This window comes from Netta rufina (assembly GCF_964035555.1).
Source record: "Netta rufina genome assembly, chromosome: 5".
Classification (NCBI taxonomy): Eukaryota; Metazoa; Chordata; class Aves; order Anseriformes; family Anatidae; genus Netta; species Netta rufina.
Genome location: NC_140128.1, coordinates 26,383,666 through 26,406,315, shown reverse-complemented (window position 1 = coordinate 26,406,315; position 22,650 = coordinate 26,383,666). Strand labels below are relative to the sequence as shown.

The 22,650-nt window shown below is 34.4% G+C and overlaps 1 protein-coding gene across 4 annotated transcripts in view; it reads right to left on the bottom strand.

Moving 5' to 3' along the window:
• The window catches only part of RYR3 (ryanodine receptor 3), a 223,263-nt gene that overhangs the window by 82,058 nt on the left and 118,555 nt on the right, over positions 1-22,650 (bottom strand). For 2 of the 4 annotated variants that reach the window (XM_084287833.1, XM_084287835.1), the window contains exons 39-47: positions 16,372-16,645; positions 14,550-14,664; positions 10,864-10,996; positions 9,668-9,771; positions 7,594-7,729; positions 3,659-3,839; positions 3,081-3,186; positions 1,721-1,841; positions 441-610 (exon numbers count right to left, since the gene is read on the bottom strand). In XM_084287833.1, the coding sequence (XP_084143959.1) occupies positions 441-610; positions 1,721-1,841; positions 3,081-3,186; positions 3,659-3,839; positions 7,594-7,729; positions 9,668-9,771; positions 10,864-10,996; positions 14,550-14,664; positions 16,372-16,645 (1,340 nt within the window). The remainder of the gene's footprint in view (positions 1-440; positions 611-1,720; positions 1,842-3,080; positions 3,187-3,658; positions 3,840-7,593; positions 7,730-9,667; positions 9,772-10,863; positions 10,997-14,549; positions 14,665-16,371; positions 16,646-22,650) is intronic. The other 2 variants (XM_084287834.1, XM_084287836.1) reach the window with 1 other exon arrangement.

Sequence of the window (22,650 nt, the reverse complement as noted above, 5' to 3'; positions counted from 1 at the left end):
AAACTGATTTCTTGCCCCACTGCTCTCTAAACCAATAAAAGCAAAAAAGAAAACAGGCAGCTTATTTCTTTAAACAGGTTATGAAAAATCACAAAGCATTAGGTAGCATTTTTCATCTCACTCAATTTTTCCTACCTGCACATACATGAATTTTCAATGCAATTGGAAAGCACGCATGAAATAAAAGCCTATTACAGAATATCCCATGTACTTACAGTAATTAAGGTAAGCCTGCATTTAAAGTACACTACATCATTGCTTTCTGTGGTACTGAATGCTTACAATTAAAACTTAAACTCAAGAAATGAATAAAAATATACTGAACTATTACTGCTTGGGATTACAGTGAGCAAATTTTTTAAAGATTTTTTAACTTGAAGTTCCATTTATTACACTAATTGAGCCATTAAAGCACCTAATCTGCATAGCAAAATACTTACTGTATCCAGAGAGGCAGAAGCTCTTAAATCTGGTAAAAATCCAACTTCCAATAGGTGAAGGAGGAAGGTTTGGTCCTTAATACCATATACACGGTCCAAGAAGAGTACCATTGGTGCTTTATGATCAGGACAGAAATTTGCAGACATATCTGGCTCATTTACTGTGCCATCTACACAAATATATAATGACTTTTAATAGAAAATCACTGAATAAGCAAGAAACAAGAAGACAATGAAAGACACTATAATTATATTTATTGACTAAAATCAAATGTCCGAAATCATATTCTTGGTTCAGTTTTCTTGCACGCTGAAAAAGAATTCAAGGTAGTTATTAAAAAACATATTGCAATTGATTAATCTTCCTGTCTTAAATGCAAACTTAAGAATGAATGGTTAAAGTATTCTACGTGTTTCATTACTATTACAGAGAATATTTGTAAGGTAAAATTAAAGAAACATATTATTACGAACGTTAATATATATAGTAACTGTGAAGTTTCAGAAGGTTAAAAATTTTCATTTCTGTATCATGTAAACTAGACTAGAAAGAATATGCAATACAAGCAAAGACACCAGTAACAGACACTAAATGATAAACCATCTGTAAAGGGGAATGACTGTAAGGAGGAATAGATAATCCTTGTGAAAAAGAAAGGACAACAGAAGGAGGGGAAGGAGGATAACATTACTTTGGAGTAGAACAAAATGATAAATTGGTAGCTTATAGCCAGTGGAACATGCAGCAACTAACAGGAAAGATGTAGATCATATACCATAAAAACCTCTTCCTCTGTTGCATTTATACTTTACATAAAATTACAGTTTGTAGGGTTATCTTGGAAGTTATGTTTGGAAATAAATCCACCCTGCATAACTACAAGACCACTTCTAGGAAAGAATCAACAGTCACACAACAAGCAAGAATACATGATCAATACCCTTTTTCATCTTGAACTCTTGATTTTGTAGTATTTTTAAGTTTCAGAGTGATGAAAGTACAAAGGGAATGAGGTCAAGCTTATGTGTTATACCTAAAGAGATAGTGTCTCTATAGCAACTGCATGAGACAAAATACTGGGATAGATGGGCCACTGCAGTGTTCCAGTAAGGTATTTCTTATGTTTTTACGTTCTCTGCTCCACAGGACCAAGTATCTCTTCTATAGGTCTAATTGATCCATACCTAATTAAAATCTAAAGAACATTTCACACCTGAAAGTTATGTGTTAACAGCTTTTTACAAAATGTGAACTTATATACTAGAAGTAATGAAGTTACCTTTGTTAACTGTTGACAGCTTTAGCGGTATACTTATAATCCCAACCAAATCTTCAGTTGGCACTAGAGATCGGAGGATCGACCTGATTCGAATAGCTTCACCTTTTCCACTTTGAATAAGCTGTTAGAAAAAGTGCACCAATTAAGAAAGTTAATACTGAGTGAAATCAGAAAAAAAAAAATAATAACAACAAAAAAAAATACTGATATTAGCATGTTTTTTGGAAACACTGTAGTGTTTCCAAAACACTACAAAAAAAAATATAGAAATCCAATCTATCACAGCACTATAAAGGAATGCTGATTTTAAGCTTATCCTACTTTTTCATCATTCCTAATTTTGGTATCATAAATGGATAATTTATTGATGCTATAAATTCCTAATAAAACAAACAAACAAACAGCTACATGGCTAAGCTTTCCAAGGATCAATCAGACGAAGTGCTGAAAGCAAAAATTTCTGAAAGACTCAAGTTACTTACAGAACATTCAGTGATAGCTTTTCAGCTTGCCTTTTTATACTATGAACAGATGCAAACCTGTCAGATGTATCTACACATTTTCCTATTATTTTTATGCAGTAAAAATCACAAAAGGAATTAACAATAATGGGGTGACCAACTTGTTTTACCTTCTAGCAGAACTTACATATTCACAATCTGTCTCTCTGAAAACCTCTTCCAGTAATTTTCTTAACATGAAACTAGCAATATACAGCTAGATACAATTTACAGGTAGTAAAGCTAATAGCTTTGGTAATTTTAAGTATGGAGGTTACAAGTCAAATCTCTTGCTTTTTGTTGTACTGAGACACATAAATATGGCACTTTGATCTGGATGTGTGCTACTAAAGCATTTTAAATAGTGGCAAGTAAAAGTCACTTTAACACCAAGTTTTATATGTGGCTATTTTACAGGCATTACACATTCAAAAGTGTTATTTCACTTATTTTTCTATGTATTCATGTAGTGTTAATACCATATTTCAACAGTACACAAGAATGAAGCTCTGCATCACACTGTTATGAAAATTACTTTTGTGGCTTTCTAGAGGACAGTAAAGGGCCAGCTTCAGAAATTTTATTGGCAGTGTAAATGTGTACCACTAGTAGTTCATTTTGGCTTTAATCATACAAAAATCCCAAATCTTACATAAATAACAGAACACTAGGAATCAAAAGTCAGTGATTCTTTATGAACAGTTGGCAGGGAACACATCTGTATAGATACAGTGAAAAATGTAATAAAGCATACCTCCTGATAGTAGAAAGCCTTTGAATAGAGACTATTTTAGTTAGACACATACAGTTCTGTTTACAAATCTCCCACATTTTCTGAACAAATGACAGAATGAACTTACATGCATTTCTGGTGCACAGCGTCCAAGTAAATCTATGAGAGCTGAGTAAAATGACATGATTGCATTGCCCATGTGCACAATCTCCTCCTCTTCCTCCTCCTCATCACTAAAAGACAATCAGTAATACCAGTGATTATTTTTGCTAATCCAAGTTTATAGCTCCTCTCTGGAGCTAGATCCATGATCCAGAGACTATAAATCAGATACAACCATTTCCTCTAGCTACAGACTACAATTTTTTTTTTTTTTTAATCCTTAGAGTTAGGAAACAATTGAACAGTAATAACTACTTCATATCACCCTTCTGTCTTCCTCTTTCACTTTACCATTATGTTAGCTTCATTCTGTAACAGACTTCTTATTTGCTTTGTCCTTCAGGCTTCTTCTCTTCCATAACTCTTATTCTACATTATCGTATTTCACAAATTCCACATGACAACTGTTTGAGGGTGTGAATCTCTAATGTTCTGGGTTTGTATAATGACTTACCCAATAGGGTCTATTATCTATATACCTCTGGTGAGATTAAACCAGCTATTAAATCATCATTTTCCAAACATGCATTCACGTTTACTTACCCTTCTCTCTTATATCCTTGTGAGGGAAGGTCACGAGAAGGATTCTCTGAGATTCTGATAGCTTCTTGCATAGCTGCCAGTAAACCATTTCCTCCTTCTCCTCTAAGGTCTGGTCCAAAGCACTCTGGTCGTCGAATAAGGAGCTTGACAACAACACTTGCATTTTCTTCAACACTTTCACCTGAAGACCAAAATAAAGTTGTAGCATAATACATATTTTCTCCTGAAAGGTATCCTTTAGTCAGAAGGAGACTATTTTCCTCTGAATTTTACAAAATATAAAATAAATCTTCAATCTTATTTCTAAAAGCAAAAATCTATCATTTTGGCAGCATGAGAAGTGCTTTACCAAAGGATACCTAGGTTTAAAAGTGACACTATAGACATGCCTTGCCAAAGTTTTACTACACTCAGTCTAGAAGTTTCACTTCAGAAGGTTAATTTACTTTTTGTGCCAAAGACTACTTCCTCCTAGAGTTAAATATTGTGATAGGTTCTTTTGCACAAAATGGACTAGAAAGTAACCCAAACATATAATACCGACAAGTGAGAATGCCACTGAAAGTGGCAGTTTTCTATTCCTGGGCAACCTGTACAAATGATGATGAGACAGTTTTTGATGGACTCCATTTACAGACAGGTATATTTTGAATAAATTCATTCATGGCTTTAGGAAATATCTTGTAAGCAGCGCTCCTGACACACAGACAGAGAAATGTACTTCTTACTGAAGTTCATGATACCTCACACATTGAATAAAATTCACTTTAGCTTCTTGTATAAAGGGTGACTGCAGGCAATAATCCAGCAATTGGACAGGTGAAGGGAAGGTGTGGGGGGGTGTTGACCCCAGCCAACAACCACCCAACCTCTTGTTCACTCCCATCCCCTGCAGGAGAGGGAGAAGCCAGAAGGAAGGTGAGACAACTCATGGGTTGAGATAACAACAGTTTAGCAGAAAAGCAAAAGCTGTGCATGCAAGCAAAGCAAAAAGATGAATTTATTCACCACTTCACATAGGCAGTGAAGCGTGGCATAAAATATTTAGCCAGTTCCTGGAAAGCAGGGCCCCAGAACACATAATGGTTGTATGGAAAGACAAACACAATGACCATGAACATCTCCCTTGTCGTAATCCTTTCCCTGAGCTTTTATTGCTGAGCACAATGTCATATGATATGGAATATCTGTTTGGGTCAGCTCTCATGGCTATGTGTCCACTGCTAACTTCTAGCCCAGCCTGAACGTACTTGCTGGGGGCGAGGAAGGGGACAGAGTGGGAAAAAATCGAGAAAGCCGTCACACTGTGCAAATACTGTTCAGCAATAGCCAGAACATGTGTAATTTATCAACAGTGTTTCAGCACTTTACGGACTCCTATGAAGAAAGTTAATTCCATTCCAGCCAGACCTAGCACAGGACAAGAATTATTTGATTTTAAGTGGGCCAGCTAAAACAAAAAAATGTTGCTTAACATTCTGGCCTTGGTACTTCATCAGTGGAACACTCATTTTAGAGTTGAATCTTCTCAGTATAACTAAAGAATAACTCATATTTTAGATTAAATCTACCTAGGGGTAAAATCTCCATTCTACTGCATCCTTACATGTTGGTTAAATACTCTTCTTGTTGTTTAAAGCCTGAAATTGAATACTTCATCTTCTCTATACACAAAAAACACATTAAAATAAGCTTTGTGTGGAAAAACGTATGTATAGTTCAAAAGGGAAGAAAGTAGGTTATCTGTTATATAAATTCAGGAAAGGCACATAGGTTGTGACCCAGTAAAAAAAAATATGCTCAGCTCATGGTTGAATGCAAACATTTAGAAAATTCACAGTGCACACCTTATAAAAATAATCTGTGGGATGAGATGAGATTAATGGGACATATAGGAAGAAAACACAGGAAAGGAAAGAGTTCAGTCACTGAACTTGTGATGTCAGTAGCTTTATCCCACAGATCATCAGTATCAGTATTTTACTTACAAGCTACAATAATATCCCAGCACATAAACTTTAGTATCCAGTTTATACTGAATTGAATTTTGTATCCTAAACACACACTAAAAAATGGGATTAGAAACTGTGTTTTTTAGCAATGAATAACAGGGCCATCAGGAAGTGAAAGCCTTTGATATGGTCCCTCACCACATTCTTCTCTCTAAATTGGAGAGGTATGGATTTGAAGAGAGGTATGGACTGTTAGGTGGATAAAGAGTTGGTTGGCTGGTTGCAGCCAAAGGGTTATGGTCAATGGTTCTATGTTTGGGTGGAGGCCAATCACAAGTGGTGTCCCTTAGGGGTCGGTCTTGGGTCTGGTGCTCTTCAACATCTTTATCAACGACATAGATGACAGAATCCTCAGCAAGTTTGCAGATGACACCAAGATGAGCAGTACAGTCGATACAATAGAGAGAAGGGGCACCACCTAGAGGGAACTGGACAGACTGGAGAAGTGGGCCAATGAGAACCTAATGAGGTTCAACAAGGCCAAGTGCAAGGTGTTGCACTTGGGCTGGGGCAATCCCAGGTATTTATATAGACTGGGAGAATAAGAACTTGAGAGCGGCCCTGCAGAGAAGGACTTCGGGGTCCTGATGGAAGAGAAGCTGGATGTGAGCCAGCAGTCCATGCTTGCAGCCCGGAGAGCCAGCTATGTCCTGGGTTGCATTAAAATAAGGGTGGCCAGCAGGGAGAGGGAGGTGATTGTCCCCCTCTGCTCTGCTCTTGTAAGACTCCACCTGGAATACTGCATGTAGGCCTGGGGCCACCAGCACAAGAAGGATGTGGAGCTCTTCAAACGGGTCCAGAGGAGGGCCACTATGGTGATCAGAGGGCTGAGTACCCCTGCTATGAAGAAAGGTTGAGGGAACTGGGCTTGTTTAGCTTGGAGAAGAGAAGGCTCCGGGGAGACCTCATTGCAGCCTTCCAGTACTTAAAGGGAGTGTATAAACAGGAGGGGGAATGCCTGTTTACATGTGTTGGTAGTGATAGGACAAGAGGGAATGGTTTTAAACTAATGCAGGGGAGATTTAGGTAGATATTAGGAGAAAGTTTTTCATTCAGAGGGTGGTGAGGCACTGAACAGGTTGCCCAAAGAGGTGTGGATGCCCCATCCATGGAGGCATTCAAGGCCAGGCTGGATGTGGCTCTGGGCAGCCTGCTCTAGTGGTTGGCAACCTTGCCCAGAGCAGGGGGGTTGAAACTAGATGATCTTTAAGGTACTTTTCAACCCAGGCCATTCTATGATTCTATGAAGTCAGAGTCAAAGGAAGGTAACAATAGATGAGATAACTGGGATGGGGAGGTTTTGGAAGGAGCAGCTAAGCACTTCAAATATTTCAGTTTTGTATTTTCACAGGAATGATCTTGAACAAACACAACTCCTGACTTTGCACAGATTTTGTTTTTTACTAGATACTTCAGAACCTGATACCTCAGAAAACTACATAAGCCAGTGCTCTATTGGAAAATTGCCTTATATATGCAAAATAGCTTAATTAAAAAAATGCAAATAAAAATGCAAAATAGCCTAATTAAAAACCTCTAATTCTCCCGGTGGCTTAGTGGCCAAGAAAATTCTAAAATCAGAGCCAACTGGTTATGTTTTCAGATATATCACGGTCTGACCTAAAATACTGCAATTTACTCTATACACAGTTTACTTATTGATAGAATTCCTAACTTCATTTGCTACCTTAATAAGATACTCAAATCAATAATAAAAATTGCAAAAGGAATAACGAAAAAGTAACTATAACTTTGAAGATTCAAAAAAAAAAATAAAAATTAATAAACAGCATATAATAATTACCTATTGTTTGCAATGAGAATGGTATGCGTTATCCTCTCTTCATCCATTAACACATTCTTATGTACAGGAAAGTAATTTTAAGAAACCCTTTTTATAGAATGCCAAGAAATTATACTTACTGTTAACAAAAACTGCAAATCTTAAGAATGACAGGTAACGTTCACCCTCTATTGGATTCCATCCAATGTCTGGATATCCTTTAGCTAGCAATACTGGACAACTCTGCAGGCCACAACCAGCCAAATAAGTAACAACCTACAATATAAAAGCAATTATTTATTCATGTATGTGGAAATAAATTTCTAAAAATACTGCCTATGCATGATTTTTTTTTAAATAACATGGTTTTAATATGCGGTGTTTCATCTGAGAAACTACCAACATAGCTCAATATTGCATCAGTCAGTTTCTAGTTCTTGCTTTTGATAATGACAAAAAAGCCAAACACTCTTTATTTCTGAAACTACCAAACTATATCATGACACAGCAACAGAACAACATGAAAAAGGTTTAATCTGGAAAGTAAAAAGTAAAATAAAATACTAAGGAATTAAATATTCAGATCTTTTTTACACTTTTTAAACAACAGTTAAAAATACTAACAACTTCAAAATCACATAAATAGCTATGTATGCATAATTTGCTACAACAGCAAAGTAAATGTTGCATCGGAAGCTTACCTACTGTAAATCCAATTCTAATAGATATGCAAATAATTAAATTTTTCAGGAGATTGCTCAATATCAGTGAACAGTTAAGTGTCTGGAGAACCATAAAGATTAAAATTTTTGGTAATACACAAATACCCAATATAACATTTCTTATCAAGAAGAATATCTTTAAGCATGACAAATCACTGAGAAATTACAAATGTCATTAATTATAGTAAGCTGAATTTCTGAAACATGAATGAAACACTTTCTCAACCATTTAAAAGGAAATTGTCAGGTAACTGCACAGATGAGATCTTTGTTTTTATTTAAAATACATAAAGATAACATTTGAGCATGATTTTAGTCCTCAAATAGGTTTTGAAATAGGTAATTCACTGACTTGCCTAATATTACTTTCCTTGAAAATATGACAGTCAATGCTGGTGCTCCAGTCACTAACAGTGTATCCTGGGGTCAATACTGTTAATATTTCATTAACAATAGAATGGAGGGCACCTTTAGCAAGTTTGCAAATGATAAAAAAACTGGGAATTGTTCTCAATGTTATCTTTATCAAATTAGCATATTCCTGTGCTCTCACACCCTTTCTATTCATATTCCTGTCCCGATCTTCTCTGAACTATCCCCATCATACGTCCATTTATTTCCATTTTCTAACCTTTGCCTCTCCCAATGTATATGCTGAATACAAACACCACCACAACCATTCTTCACCCACTTCTACCCTCATCTACCCCCATAATCCACAAAGGCTTTACCTCTGCCAAACTATCATATTAAACTCTGCCTTCTGTCTTCTGTTTCTCACTGCTGTGTTAGAACATATCCCTTCCCTTCCCTGCATTCCTTTTCTTCTGTCTTTGTATCCACCTTCCATCTACTGTTTTGTTCTCCTTCCCAGGTATACAGAGAACTTTATGCCATTTTTTGTATCTTTTTACCCGCTATTCCTACTTCATCCCTCTTCTCCTTATATATCCCTTTATTCCTAACCACTGTGAACGGTTAGGAATAAATCTAGATCCTGGATTCAATTTACTGCTGCAGCTAAACCAAATATCCTATTCCAACTTCCTTTCTTCATGTATCTAACCTACTATTTTACTTCTGTTTTCCCCATCAATCTCTGATTTATTTAAGCCATAAGACTTCACCTTCTCCTCTTACTTCACCTGAATTTGCTCTTCCCCAGACAATGTTTCCTGACATGTCTTTCTCCTGTTTCATGCCTTTTTTATTGTTATTCTTTCTAGCTGATAATAATAGTGAAAGGATACAGAAGACAGAAAAACACCTTCTTGTTCTCTCTTGTTGTGATTCCCACCAAGTATAAAGCCAAAGCAGGGTACAGAGCCAAAGCAAGGAAAATACTGCTCAGTAAACCTCATCCTAAGACAGCACATTCCTAGAGCAACTATTTCTTAAAAGATCATATTCAAAAATTACTGTGATCAGACTTGCCCTTTTCCCTTCTACTACAAGTACACTGTTGAATAAGTAGGTTAGAGTGATCACTTACTTTATCCAGATCTGGCTCTTCCAGTGCTAGTGCAAGCTCATTGTTGTCCATTACGGAGGCTGCTGCAACATCTAGTGGTGTTGAACCTCTCATTGAAGGAAATGCTGCAGAAGAATGTTAATGTACAAAAATTAAATTCAGTTTGCAGTAATCACAGTCATGCAGCAGATGGCAGCAATCACAATAGAATCTAAACATATTAACAGTATGTTGTAAGGCTGTTCTTCAATCAAGAACATGGTTAAGTTTCAAATAATGTTAAAATAAATACTGAAATTCTTTTCTGTCTTGGCATCCATATCCACAAACATGAAGAACTATGCTTCTTTTAAATGCAGATAAAGAAATCAGTAATAACAACATAGAGAACTAGAAAAAAATATATACAACTATTTATCTAGCAGAGCAACATTCCAGCTATATAACTCTAAGAAATTGTACAACCATACCAATTCAAGACTTATAATATGCCTATATTCAGCTAAAATATAAATTTTCAAACTTCAGCATTGCCTGTTTTCATTCTTTCATTCTTATTCCATTTTCTGTGTTTTATATGGGCAAATGTAGGGATGGAAATAGCAATCATGCTATAGCTAAAAACAAAAAAATAACTAAAAATAAAATAAATATATATAACTAAAAATAAATATAAAAATAACTAAAAATAGCTAAAACACTGTGAAATCACAAGCTATCTTGTCTTGATATACCTTATTGTTAAAGGCCATCTACCTAGCCAAGAGAAATTTTCTTGAGCTACAAAATCTAGCACATCCACATTTTAAAATCAAACACCTATTCCAAAGGAAAAATATGAAATTCACATCAGTGGACCAAGATTTAGAGGGAAGGGAAACAACAACAAAAAATAAAAAGTAACTTGTATGGATGCCCAGATGAAACTGACCCTTGCCAGAGGGTTAAATTAATATTAGATTTCCAATTGCAATTATATTGGATGGAAAAAAATGTCAAACAGCATGGATTTCATCCTAAATCTTTCAAGATATTTTAAAAAACATATTAAACTACTCTGTTTCAAATATAATTAACAGACATATAAAGATGAAAGAAAAATGTGAAAATGTAAGAGAGGCTTCAGCACACAGTTCAACTTGCTATACAAATTAGATGGCAGACTAGCACATTCCCTTCTTTGTCTTGGTTTTAACTGTTACAGCTACGTGACATACCCAGCCCAACGCTGCTGTTTTCCAGTAAGTAACTAAGATGCTCAAACATGGCTTTTTGGTTTTGACGACTAATTCGACAGAAGTAGCACAGGAATCGACAACAGCTTGCCACCATCTTAGGAAAAGCGATCTGCTGAAGAAGAAAGTTGACAAACCAGTGAAATATGTTAATTACCAATCTGTTCCAGTTCTTCTTCCTGCATCCCTAATAAGGAAAGTATAGTGAAGTTACCAAGGTGACAAGCAGTTGATGGTTGCTCTTGTTCTAATTTAAGAAAGGACCTGCATTTCTTTTTAACTTTTGCGTTCATTAGGCCATTGGGTTTAAAATGTTGAAAAATCATTTTACAGGGGACTCTAGGGGACATAATGAAGAAAAACTGAGAGCTATTTCTCAACTCTCAAACAAAGCAATCTGCAGACTTGCAAATGTGGTTATACATAAACAACATTATGGTAACAAGCTCAACCAAAAAATATTAGGTCACAGCAGAATAAGAACCTTAGTTTATCCAAACATATTCATTACAATGAGAATACACGGTCTTTTAAAAAAGGTTTCTACAAGACTTCTACATTTCTCAATGCATACGCCTAATAACATACATTAATATTTTATTTTTGCTGTGCAATTTTTTTTAAAGACATTTTCCTTGCTGTGCATTACACGCAAAGGATTTCTCTTCTGAAAATAAAATAATTTAATCTGTAGCATACCCAAATGAACATTTCACAAACTGCAATTAGTCATAACATCTTCTGACATGAAAAACTTATGCCAGTATCACATTTTACTGAAAGGAGATGAAAGAACAAGATCAAAAATCTTGGGAGAGACTTTTGATGTTTCTTTTAAGGTTATCCTACCAGATGTATTACATTTACCATTATATGGCACTTAAAGTGTCAAGCACCATTGCAAATCTGCATCCTAAGGATGCACAGAAAATTAGGCAGAAAATTAATGACCACCCAGGAGAATTCTTTTTGAAATAATCTGACCAGCACTCATCAGGCAAAAATAGAAATGTATTATATATACATATATACACACTCACACTCTGTAATATTCTATAAAATTCTAGAATGTAATATAAAATATAAAATTCTAGAATGTAATATTCTATAAAATTCTATAAAATTCTATATTCTGTGAGATTCAATGTGATATTCAAGCACTTTAATCAAAATACCATGTTTTTTCTTCCTCTGACATCCTACCTCCTTCACTTAATACCTTACAACTACAAATAATATTACTTATATTACTTTTACAAAGTATAATAAATATTGCCTCCTTTACAGAACAACTCTAATTCATTCTAATGCAGCCTTTTCAACTGAGACAACAGTTTTGTGGGGAAAAAATGATTATATTAATTAAAAGTTATATGATAATGTATTATCTATTCAAGACATCAGGTGCATTTCCTAACTTCCATAGACTTGAGTTGATTAACCATAGTTTGATACAGTTTTTTTTGTTTTGTTTTGTTTGTTGTTTTTTTTTGTGCAGCTAACTTTTAAATTTTAGTCATGAAGGTGCTACTATGTAAAAGTAGCAATAGACATGATTTCTGTTTTTAAATGTATGACAGAAGAAAATGAATGAAAAACATTCGTTCATTCCTGAAAACATTCAGCAAAGCTTCCACTCCCATAATTTAAAGGGGTTTTAAACTAAGCAGAATGTGTGACATAACCTTGTTTACAAAATTACAGTAAGAGCCACAATGTCAAAAAATTGTCATTTTAGAAATCCTTTATTATTAACAGGTATTGATACAAAAATGGAATTTGAAAATTTCCAAATCAGTAAGAAGTAATTTTGAAGTAAAATGTTTTCATTTTGAGAGTCAAAAAGGGCATTGCTCTTTGAAAGATAATTAACAACAGAGTTGTGAGAAACTCAACTGAGAGCACAAAGAGCAATGTCTTAATGTCTGATGCCACCACTATTCCTTAACTGTACATAAGCAAGTCATTGGACAAAAGTCTGCAGAATTTCAATTGAGTATATAAAACCAGAACTGACCAAGGCATGCACACTGTTTCTGGCCCTACTCCTTTCTTCTTAAGGACACCTTACCTGGGACAGTAAAAGATCCCCAGCATACAGAGGCATGTACCTATTCCAGTTTAATGACTACCTGTTCCTAAGTGAACAACCTTTCAAGTGAGACTTCTATACACGCTTAGAAGATAAGCATGCCAGCAGGAGATCAACAGACAGCATATGGCAATCATTTTAAAAAGCAGCGTTCTCCCTGCGAGGTTCGTATGGAAGATATTTCACATTTGGAACTCAGAAACAACTCTTCTCTGCCTGTACAGTTCCTTGTCCAATGGTTTGCTCTGTGAAATCTCCCCATTGCAATATCTAAAATCTGTGTTAATGGTGTGCAAAACTCCATTAATAAGCCTTGCTGTGTTATTTCATAATATGACTATAACCCTCCATTTCCATTAAAAAAAAAAAAAAAGGGTTCTGAATGGTGGGTATCTACAAGTTTCCACTCTTAAGGAGAAAATGAGGCACCGTGAGACTGGAATAGATCAAATTCTAAACACACCCTATTTCATATTCATGTTTCTTGATACGATTTCTATTCCTGTGCCAAGCCCAGTTCAATAAGTGAAGTTTTGGATTCCCCAAACAATTTATAGAGATAGGGATATAAAATAGGATATTTTGGGTGGCCAGACTCATTAAATGATACCAGGTTAACAACTAATTTTCTAGGTCTACATTCCTCATGAAAAGTATCATGGTAACTTCTATGATGTATTTTTGTATTATAAAAATTCTCTGTGATAACATTCTTTAGTAGAAACAGAAGGAACAGTGGTTTATTTTTTGGTTGGTTGTTTGTTTGGTTGGTTTTATCACTTCGGAATTTATGTACAAACTGTAGCAAAAACAGAAGGTTGTGACACCCACACACAAGTATTTATCAGGTTATAAATAATTGTATGCCTGGCCGTACAAAAAAAAAAAAAAGAAAAAAAAAAAGGTAAGCAGTATTTGGAGAAGAGGAGACCCCTGTTTTGGGGAGGGTGGCATTAGCATTAAAACATCAGGCATAAGAAAGGAGAAGATAAGCCCAATTCATTTCTAACTTTCCTTGGGTAGCTTGAGGAATGTTCAGTTATGCTTCTCAAAATATTTATGCCATTCTACCTTTAAAATAACATACAGGTATTCAAACATAACACTAAGAAAAGACAAAACATGATTTTGCAGGAAAATTACAGCTCAAGTATTTGAATTTGAGCATTCAAAATAAAGTTGCTCTAAGTTAATTTATTATACAGTTTATTGTTAACAATTCTTTATCTAAGATGAAGAGGACTATTTTCCTAGCAGAGCTAAGCCTCTCATATACGCACATAACATATATACTTAATTTAAAACTTAAAAAAACACAAACTTTTAAGGAACAATTCAAAGACAAAATACCTATTACCTCTCTCTCACTTTTTAAAAATTAAGTCCTAGAATGACAGTCCCTCTACTACTGTAAGAACTGTTCAATTTTTAACATTAATCAATATTTTGAACTGTACAAGCAAAATCTTACATATAAGGAGATTTATCTATTTATCTTAGCTTTCTCTAACATATTTTTTACACTTTCCAAAAGGTACAAGATGCAAAACTAATAATAAAATTACAGTGAAATTACCTGAGACTTATCTCCTCCAAGCACATTCACCATCACATCCATAACTGTCTCATGCATGCCCAAGACTCTCATTAAGTTAGGATGCTGATAAAACACCTTGTTGTTCATTATATCCCTGAAGTGGGAGAAAAGGCAACATTTTCAAGAAATACTATTTTCATCTATTAGAGATTTCAGACATATGCATTCATTGTCACAATATAATTTTAAATTCTCAGATTTCAGTGTAACACAAAAACATCTGACAAATAAATGCTTCACATTTAAACATGCTGTCATTCCTCTAATTGTCATGAATTCTATGTAACAAGAACCTAAACACTTCAATTATTTCAAAATGACATTTTTCTTCATTTTTAAATTGCTCTTACCATCTGTTCTCTTTAAAGAAAAAAACATACCTTGTTAAGATCTAAGTGTAAAAGAATATATTCAATTACTTTGTAAGTAGAGAATGGGGATCAATAAATCTAAATCTAATTTCATCTCTGCAGAAACACCACAATTAATTTTATCAGTTCATAAAGTAGAAGATACTAAAGCGACTTAATTTTAAAGGATATTAAATGTTTTTCATTGATATTTCCAAAATTAGAACTATCTAGAAGAGTATTTAACATGGCATAATGTCCTCTTAAATAACAGGAATATTTTATAATTTTCACTCTGCCCACCTTTCAACATATTCTGGAACCTCTATATTGGTTTCACAATCCAGAACACAGTTTATGTGTTTTCTTAGGGGATACAAGGATTTCTAAAATTTCTAAAATTTACCCTTTATCCCTCCTAGAATTCTCACCAATTTCACTAACTCAGCATTGAGAACAAATTATTCAACACTGTCCCATACTAATTAATAAACTGTTTTTACAAATTGCTCAACTTGCTGAAGAGACTCTTGTTTGTGATTTTTACAGCAAAGTAGCAAGGTTCCTTACAACCACTGTAAAGGAAAGAAACTGTTCAATGTTCTCGATGAAGGACAAATTGTACTGGGTCACAAAACAAACATAGGTAATCTTACAACTAGGTACTTTTTCTCTTTTAAATATATCATTTAAAATTATTATTATTATTATTATTTTTTACTTCCAAAATTAATTGGCCTAATCCTGCAATTACAATTACTCACAAGGAGTAATAAAACATTCAGGCATGTACAAAACTACTGGCATTTAACAAAGGTAATCTCATAACATAATCTGGTATCAACAGGGATTACACAAAGTCAATGTCTTATAATTCTAACATTATAAAGAATAATATAAGCAGTCTTGTACAAATACTTTAAGTTATCATTGATATCACATAATAAATACTAATCAGCTTGAAATCTTTCAGATCACGACAACGCTTTGCTGGTTCTACCTAGCTACTCGTACAAACTTGTCACTTCGAAAGATAGCAGCAAGTCTATTCACATATGCATGCAACATTAATGTCAGCTTTAAATTTGGGAAGGGTGTGGTATTGACAGCAATACAGATGTAAATCATCTATGCTAAAACATGTATATTTACAAAGCTTCAGCAAAACATCTGAAAAATACTCATTAGGCTTCAGTGTTGTAAAAATAACACTGTTTTTTTAGGTAAAAATACACCTTGAAGAAAAAAGGAAGAAAAAAAAAAAAAAAGACACATAATACTCATAGAGAGATCAATTGGAGCCATACTGGAAATTTCCACCAAAAATTGAAATATTTAATACACATCTGCATTTCAGTACTGTACTAATTTTCATTTAGGATCTTAAGTAGAAGGATTTACTAATATAACAGAAAGAATTACTCAAAAATAAAATGATGTTAATTCCATACCCTAATCCATTAATCATTAGCAATTCCTCCTCTTTTCCCATTCTGACACTGAGAAGTGAGCGAATCTGGCCCAGTGCAGCAAGCAGATTAATTGTATCCTTCACAGAGGCAGCACTAATGGTGTATGCTTTCCTCAGAGCTTGAAGTAGCTCACCAATGCTGTCATATTGCCTACGAAGGAGGGTATACATAATCCGAACTAATTCTGGATCTTGAATCTGATCTTCCTGAGACCAGCGTACCATAGTCTGGGATATGAGTTCCTTCAGTGTAGCTAAAAGAATAAAATACAAAAAATGTTACTAGACTTTACAACCACAAAAAAAAGTCAAAAACATGTATTACAGTAAAATAGCAGACAACAAGGCAAAAGAAAACAGTTGTAAGAAAGCAAAAGAACATTAGCAGACAGAACGTAATTTTCAACTGGAAAAATAATTCTTGGATCTTTCAAGGTAAGTGCGATGTTCCTGAGAGATGGAAAACAATAAATTTCTACTTATTGTTCAAGTAAATTCAATTCAGCATTGTTAGCAATGAAAACTTCTTGGCTCAGTAGGACCCTGAGAATTATCCTTGTGAGTGAAATACTAAATTTAACGTTTTAATTTGCCCTTCATTTCTACATTAAAATTTATAAAATAGAAGTAATTGAAGAGCTTTTTCTAATGCAAAAACCTTTTCATCAGGAATGACTTTAATGTAATTTTAAAATGTCAAAGAAACATCATATTTTTGATGAATATAAATTTAAGTTTGGAATACAGAAATTAATCTTTAAGTTTTCAGTTTATTGAAGAGTTTATCTAGTTTATTGAGAGTTTATCAGCTGGCAAGTATGATTCCAACTATACCAGAAATATTTACGAATGTGGGCTGAGCTTGCTAATTAGTTTTGCCAGAGGGGATTAAAAAGTCTGTTCTAAACTTAAAAAACTACCAGAAAGGAGGATGAGATAGTTTCCTTTTCTTTTAATAATCAAATATCCAATTCAGGGCCAAGACAGGTTGACTTTAGCAGCTTTTGCTATTTGTTCATTCAATGAATGTTTAGCTACTTTGTTGTTCAAACAAGGACTCTCTATTATCTTCAAAGAGGATGATGTCCTACCTGGAAACATCTCAAAACTGTGTGATGTGGCATACACACTAAGGAACCGGAGAAGCAAACTGATTTAAAATAGGGAATTTAATCTGTGTTACCCATCTATTTTGGAAAAGTCACTACCACTTGGTAATACATTCTCTAAAAAATTGTATTGTTTGGAAGTACACAATGCATATTGCTTGGAGCAGTTCTGTGTTGTACATGTCACATATTCAATGACCGTTTAAACAAATTTTCTAAGCCCTGAGTTCAAGAACTTTACCTAAAAACTAAACAAATATCCCAGTCATTGTTCTAATAAATGCTCATTATTTAGACCAAATGGATCAGGATATATTTTCACTTGCCAGTTCTCTCTTACAATTTACTTAATGATGTATTTATAGAAAACAGCCATTAGTTCTTACATTTTGTTTTAAAAAACAGGCTTTTTCTGTGGGGATGGATTCTCTATTTCATTAATACAGCTCTATTATTAGGGGCAGTTTACGAATGAAATTAAACAAGTTCTTTTTGAAAACGTTGTATAGCTTCTTCAATCAGCTTTTTCTTTCAGTGCTATGGCATAGTCTCCTCTCTAATTTTTGCACTAAACTCTTCTTCCCTGGAATAACTAATGCTTTCCAATAACTTTTCAATTCATTGAATGTCAGAAAGAAAGAAAAAAAAAGCAGAACTAACAAAGACTGGAAGCTGGCAATAAAACAGTAATTAAAATAACTGAAAAAGTCACTGTAAATAAAATCAAGTGGGAAAACAGTCTTAATTTATTAACAGTACAATGAGTTCTTAACAGACCTGAGTTCTGGCAATAGATCCATAAAAATATCAGCTCAAATTCACTTTCTGTCCCCCCAAGAAAAAAAATAATCAAATCAAACCCCAGTATTTATAAAGAAGTGAATAGTTAAAGCACAGTACAACATGCCATTCTGTTAATCCATTATTTAGTTACATCTTGAATTTGACATGTAGTTCGGGTCCAGTACTCACCTTTTTGTCCAACACAAGAAGAGTCCATCAAACAAAGCCCTTCACAAGACATGATCTAAGCCAAAAATTAAGGTAGTTCTTCACATAATGGATGAAAGAACCCTGAAATTCCCTGCCAAAGATGTGGCAGGTGCTAAAAGTTCACATTTGCGCTGTGGAAACTACACACATATTTGTCAGAACAATGGAATGGGGATCTAAAAAGACAATCTACTTTAGACAGGAAGCTTCCTGAGCTGAAGGTAACTGGAGACCGGAACAACATAAAAGTAGTAAATATCATATCTAATTGTTCTGTTCCTGCCTGTCCTTGTCAATGTTTGAAAGAAGGTATTGATTTATAGGATCTGAATCTTAACAGTTGGTCTTACCAATCATATTCATAGAATCATAGAATATCCAAGTTGGAAGGGACTCACAAGGATCATCAAATCCAACTTCTGGGTTCCCAAAAGATCACCAAAAAAGCTCAGGTTTGAGAGTGTTGTCCAAATGCTTCTTGAACTCCGACAACTCTAGTGTATGAATAGTGCTTCTAGCTCAAGGTCTCTAAGGCTCATTCCTAGGATTAATTTACCCAAACACTTCTTAAAGGCACAGAACTTTTCAGCTTCTGTTACCTAAAACTAGAGAATTCCCAAGCTGCATCTCCCATACACTTACATACACTTCCCAAAAGTTTAAGAAAAGCAGTATGCTCTCAGGACTTCCAGCTGAAATCATGCGAAGAAGAAAGCCAGAAATAATTGCAAAATTTAACAAAAACTTTATATTAATCATTTAAGAGATATTAGAGTTAAAAACCTCAGGAAATAAGAATCTAATTATTTCTATGCTGTTCTTATGCCTTCTATATATCTTATTTTAGGCTTTTTTTCAGTTGTCTTAGAGTCTTTTTTCTAATCAGATGTATTAGTTTGTGGCAGTGATTAGTGGTTTTCTTCCTTCTAATCCTTTCTAACATCTTTTGCCTTACACTGAAATTGAGAAGGTCTTTTTTCGTTGCTCTTCAGGAAAAAGATCTTCTGCAACTCAATCAAAACATGAGAATAGTAAAGAAAGAATCAGAAGTGATGACTTTAGCATCCTCTCAATGACAGTCAGCAAGAGTCTGGTATGCTTTTTGACTACTAATAAATTATAAATGTGCTGTACTGTTATCAAATGTGCTCTAACTAAAGTTTAAGAAACAAGCAACAAAAAATGGAGCTAACAGCCAGTGGGAAGAATATTTTAAGTAACAACTAGTAAGCTAATATTCTGTGCTTTCAGTGTAAGCAGCACTCTAAGGGACAAAGTCTCAAAGGACACACTGTATGGCTCTTCAACTTAATCTACCACTGCATCTTCCTTTTTTTCTTGAGCAAGCTGTGAATATTATTCAACAGAGAATGAACCTTTTCACACAAGCATTCTCATATATCCACACTAAGATCCTCATTGTTTTAACACGGGAAATAAACTTAGGCATTTTTTCAAGCCAGTGAATACTACTTCCTGATTTCTGTTCTAAGACTGGTAATCAAATATACACATTCAGAATATATGGTCCTACATGAAAAATTAATATTATAATACCAGATACCATCCCTAAACTAGAGGCACCTGAAGAGCCATGGTTAAATGAGCTTGACAGTCACAGTTTCTATTTCCAAAAACCCATGAACAAGATCACTATTGACCTATATTCCTACCTGCAGAAAACTAAAAAGCACCTACTATCACCTACTATCTTAAATAAAAAACCCTTCCTTAATCATTTCTGCAAGGCATTCTATTCCTTTTATCAAACCACAAGCCTCTGGCTTGGGGAAGGAGATGAAGGGCAGCAGACAGAAGTTAGGAGTAAGCCAAGTACTGGGCATGGTGACATAGATAACAAGCTAAAAATTGTTAAAGGTTTCCCCATTTTTAACACGAAAATGCAGTTCCTTAATGATCTTTGAAGGAACCTTGATGAGTCCTCCACAGAAATGACTTAACTAAATTATATATTAACAATTACAAAGTCCTGTCATCATAATCAACACTAATATGTTGTTCATTCTCCAAGTTCTAGCTTGTTTCAGAGACCAAACACCGGGTATCCCTAGGCTTTAGAAGTGAATGCTTTCTGATTTACAACAACTGAATTTGCATGAATCCTGAAGAAGAAATGACTCTTTGCAGATACAAAGTAGGTCCTACTTAAGTACTTTAAGTAGGTCCTTAAAGAGAAAACACTGCTGGATAATAAAAAGCTTTTTCACCCAGCACATAAGATTATTATAAAATGTAATGTATTTGCGACCTACTGTCAAGCATAGCAGACCAAAATACGCTTTCAGAACAGAACGTATCCTTTCACAGAACAGGCAGATCACATAAGAGGTATCCTGAGTTATAAAATAGCTTTGTTATCTAATCACACACAACTCTTGATGGAACAATTGTCTGAAATTGAATTAATGGTTCCAGGCATGCACAAAGACCTATTGCCAAACTGAACAAACTGCAAGTACAAGACGAGCACTTTCTACCACTGTTGGTTAGAAGAGCGACCTCTAGTCACTTGCACAGTTCTGCATATGATATTCATTGGAAAGTATTATAGAAACTTAGAGCTGGCAAAAAAAATAATAATCTTGATTCATAAAGGCAAGGAGCAAGCACAGTGAAAAAATATGTTCTAAAGGAAAGCCTGGACGAATTTGGCTTTTTACCTCATTACTCACCACATGTAGTTACTACTAAGGGAAGCACTGAAACCCCCTAAATGTATGACAGCAAAACCAAAAGAAGACATAGATATTCTTACTATACATCAAACTCACCAGGGGCAACGCATGGGAACAAAAGCCAGATGAGCTGATCAATGAGACTCAAAATGCTCAGGCAGATGGTTAAGATGAATTGCAAGCTAAGAGCTATCTTGCCTATTTAGACCACAAACACCGCTCTTGTGTTAGGGAATAGGGCATGAGTATGTGCATATAAAGAAATACTGTTCAGAATAAAAAAGTCTCTGATTCCAAGTGTTTCACAGTGTTTCTGTGCATACATTACCCTAAGACGTAGCAGCAGTAGGAAGGAATATACTCACTTTCTTTTACTGCTAATTTTTCTCTGCCAGCAACAGAGCCATTCACAGTAAATAATTTGTTAGAGGAAACAGAGACAAAAGAATGATATATTTTCAAAATGCAACACGAATTATTGCAGAGATGAAATAACAACACCAAATTGATATTTCAGTGAAACATACAGAACTTGAGATAACTTCAAAGTGTAGGGCATTCATCTGCCACTTGAAACAAAACAAAACAAAAACTATTTTGCTCTCAAACAGGAAAGAGGTTGAATTAACTCTTGTAACAAACATTAGCAGAAAGGTATCTGTAACATTTTCTTATTTCAACACTTCCTTTAATTAAAAACAATGTATCTTTGAGACACCAGTAATAAATGAAATAGTCTATTTTCAGCTTTCCATCACTAAAATGACTGCACGGAGTTATCAATTACTTAAGTAACACACATGCATTATTCCTTAATTTGTTTAACCAACTAAGAAATTCTTCAACTTAGTAGAACTATACACATTAATGCCACAGAAGTAGATCTATGACCATTAGTCTTTTAACCCATTCATTAATATTGACTCTGCTGGGACATTCCTAATACTATTATTATTGTCTCTTATTCAGTAAGATTATTCAGTAATATTTATTTAGATATCAGAATTATAGGTTTTAGTTTCGTTCTTAAAATCCCTTCATTTATACCGCTGAAAAGTAGTAATATAAGTGCAAACATACATAAGAAAAAAAGGGTTTCAGTAGTGTTTGTTTGTTTCCTACAACAAAAATATTAAGAAGTTTGAAAAAAAAAATCATAAAGTTCTAAATAGAATAATACTGATAAAATCAGGAAGGAGTTATAAAACAGTATTACAAGTTTGTTTTCCATTACAGATACACTCTACAGCTATTACTTACTAATACAAAAGCATAAAAAGAGAAGGAACTAAAAAATAAGAGCACAGAAACCATATGCTGAGTTTTTAAAGAAGCATTAGAGCAGAGGAGTAGCATGGATACAGAGCATAAGAACCCACAGAAGAGTTTGAGGTAATGGAACTTCTGTCTGGACCACTAGGAAATTCTGGCGATGTGATTTATCACTGTAACTTCTCTGTG